General features: G+C 37.1%; 1 protein-coding gene across 1 annotated transcript; it reads right to left on the bottom strand.

Annotated features, from left to right (window-relative positions):
* Window positions 1-1,027: 1,027 nt before the first annotated feature.
* On the bottom strand, window positions 1,028-1,651 carry EV154DRAFT_217011 (uncharacterized protein). Its single transcript, XM_051594405.1, has one exon. The coding sequence runs from the start codon at window positions 1,562-1,564 to the stop codon at window positions 1,226-1,228; it is 339 nt and encodes a 112-aa protein (XP_051449833.1). The 5' UTR covers window positions 1,565-1,651; the 3' UTR covers window positions 1,028-1,225.
* Between the last annotated feature and the right edge of the window lie 450 nt (window positions 1,652-2,101).

Raw genomic sequence — 2,101 nt, forward strand, 5'->3', positions numbered from 1 at the left:
TAATGTTACATCGCGCCCTTTTTTTCTCTCCCTTTGGCAGCTTGTACCACAGCAGTAGTAGATAAGGAGAGTTATCTACTATCGGTTTGGCAGTGCGACTCAGTCTCACGACACACGCTATTTTAAATCCCAGGTGAAATAATTTTTTTTTCTAAACATAAAAAATCTTATGGGTTATTTTCAATAACAAAATGCATTTAATACTTCCTCCTTCACCAGTAAATTATACACCATATTATTCTGTTGGATAAAAAAAAGATTGAGTACATTCAGGTGATGTAATGAGAAAACTTTCACAATAACGGATGGTGCATCAGCACTGCCAATGTAGGGATATTCAATTTCAATAGCCAATAGGAAGTGAGATGTAAATATTCATACTTGAACAACGAATATTGATATGCCCGAGTGTCATTATGTTTGTCTTTTTTTATAAAAATGCACAGGGAGGTTAAGGGAACGTTTGTTTAGTTGGAGGTTTTTCAAAACCGTCAAAAGTTCTCTATTAATCTTGCATGGAAGCTGTTCTTTTTTTTTTTCTTTTTTTTTCTTTTTTTAAAAAACCGAAAACATTTTTCTTCGCTTTTTTACTTTCTTATCACTCAATCACCGTAATAATACCATCCTTGTTGAGACATTACTTGAAGACATGTATACATATAAAAGGTGTATTACATTCCTTCGATCGGATGACAAGATAAAAAGACGAAAAAATTATCAACAATCTACAGCATACTACAGCTACCAGCAGATGCCTGTTTGTCAGAATCTTGACCACTGGGCTCGACGTGTGACGGGTCGAAGCACCATGTTGGCTCATTACCTCCATCATGGCTAAGAATTGCTTCTGTCCATTTCAAGGCTTGTGCGAAAAATAAAAAACAACGGAGCCAACAAACTATTATTGATTCGTCACCTTTCGTAAACTGTTAAAAGAGGAGTGAGTTGGCTATTTACGTTCTACTATCGCATGATACTAACTTCTGATATAGACTGCAGAACATGACATACTGGTTTCCACGCGACACTTTTTTTGTATACCATCTGTAAATTTGAGTCACGTATACAGCTGATCCCTTCCACATGCGTGCAGTCATTGTAATCGTATAATTGTCTAGTGTGAACAGTAGATCAGAAAGCGGGTGTCGGTAGTATTTGTCTAAAGACTTCATGATCACCTCTTATTGAACACCTTCCATCAACAAATTCACAATAACTCGACTGGTCAAAAAGGCTCCCACAATTGACTTCCCTCAGTATCGTCTGGGCTATCAACAAAGCTTGATTCACCATCATACGGTCCTGTTGTGATTAAATTTAAGACGCACTCATCTATAACCCTCCCAACACAAGCCGGAAGTGCAATTTTTTCGAAGATATTACTAGAGTTTTTTTCACTTTGTCTATTAGATCTGATCAGTTTGGAATATTTTCTTATAGTACGCTCCATGGTTCTTATAGAGTAAGCACGTAGAGGACCTTGTTTTCTGATAATGAGCGGAATATGGATTAAATAGTCTTGAACTGGTCGAAATACGGCACGCGATAGGTTCTTATGACCCATCTGTTCAACAAGAAATTCATGCAAGTCTTGAAATCATTTGTAGAAGGTTGAATAAAGGGGGTGAGTAACAAAGTATTATGGCAAGCATTCTTATTTCATTTTACTTACGTTTCCATTCTGGTCAGAGTTTGTTGTTGAACCTCCCATTTTAATGCAAGACCACACCCTTTTACCAGCGAAATAATTGCATTTTGGAGCTCTGGGTTGGAAGGTGTACGATGATTAATGTTGGAACAACATACAAAAGAAAGGCAAGCCAATCTACGGCACGAGTCCCATCTGTTCTGGCTATCCAGTTATAAAAACTACTCTGGAACAATACTAGTATGTATCTTCTTGAGTGCTTAATGGCGTTGCCTATTTCTATCAACTTGGGCTTGGGGATGAAAAAAGGGTAACAGGTTTTACTCTGGATCCGATCGACAATTGAACAAAAAAGCATTATTTTTGGAAATATCCACCATGATGGAATCGTACACAAGCTTACCAATACCTCTAGTTACTAAATGTAACTAATCCAATGCAAAAAAACTAGGA

Source organism: Mucor mucedo (genome assembly GCF_025094135.1).
Source record: "Mucor mucedo strain NRRL 3635 chromosome Unknown EV154scaffold_401, whole genome shotgun sequence".
NCBI lineage: Eukaryota > Fungi > Mucoromycota > Mucoromycetes > Mucorales > Mucoraceae > Mucor > Mucor mucedo.

Bases quoted from the DNA above. Each gene is read 5' to 3' on its own strand.
- EV154DRAFT_217011 (XM_051594405.1), bottom strand. From the start codon at position 1,564: ATGGGTCATAAGAACCTATCGCGTGCCGTATTTCGACCAGTTCAAGAC.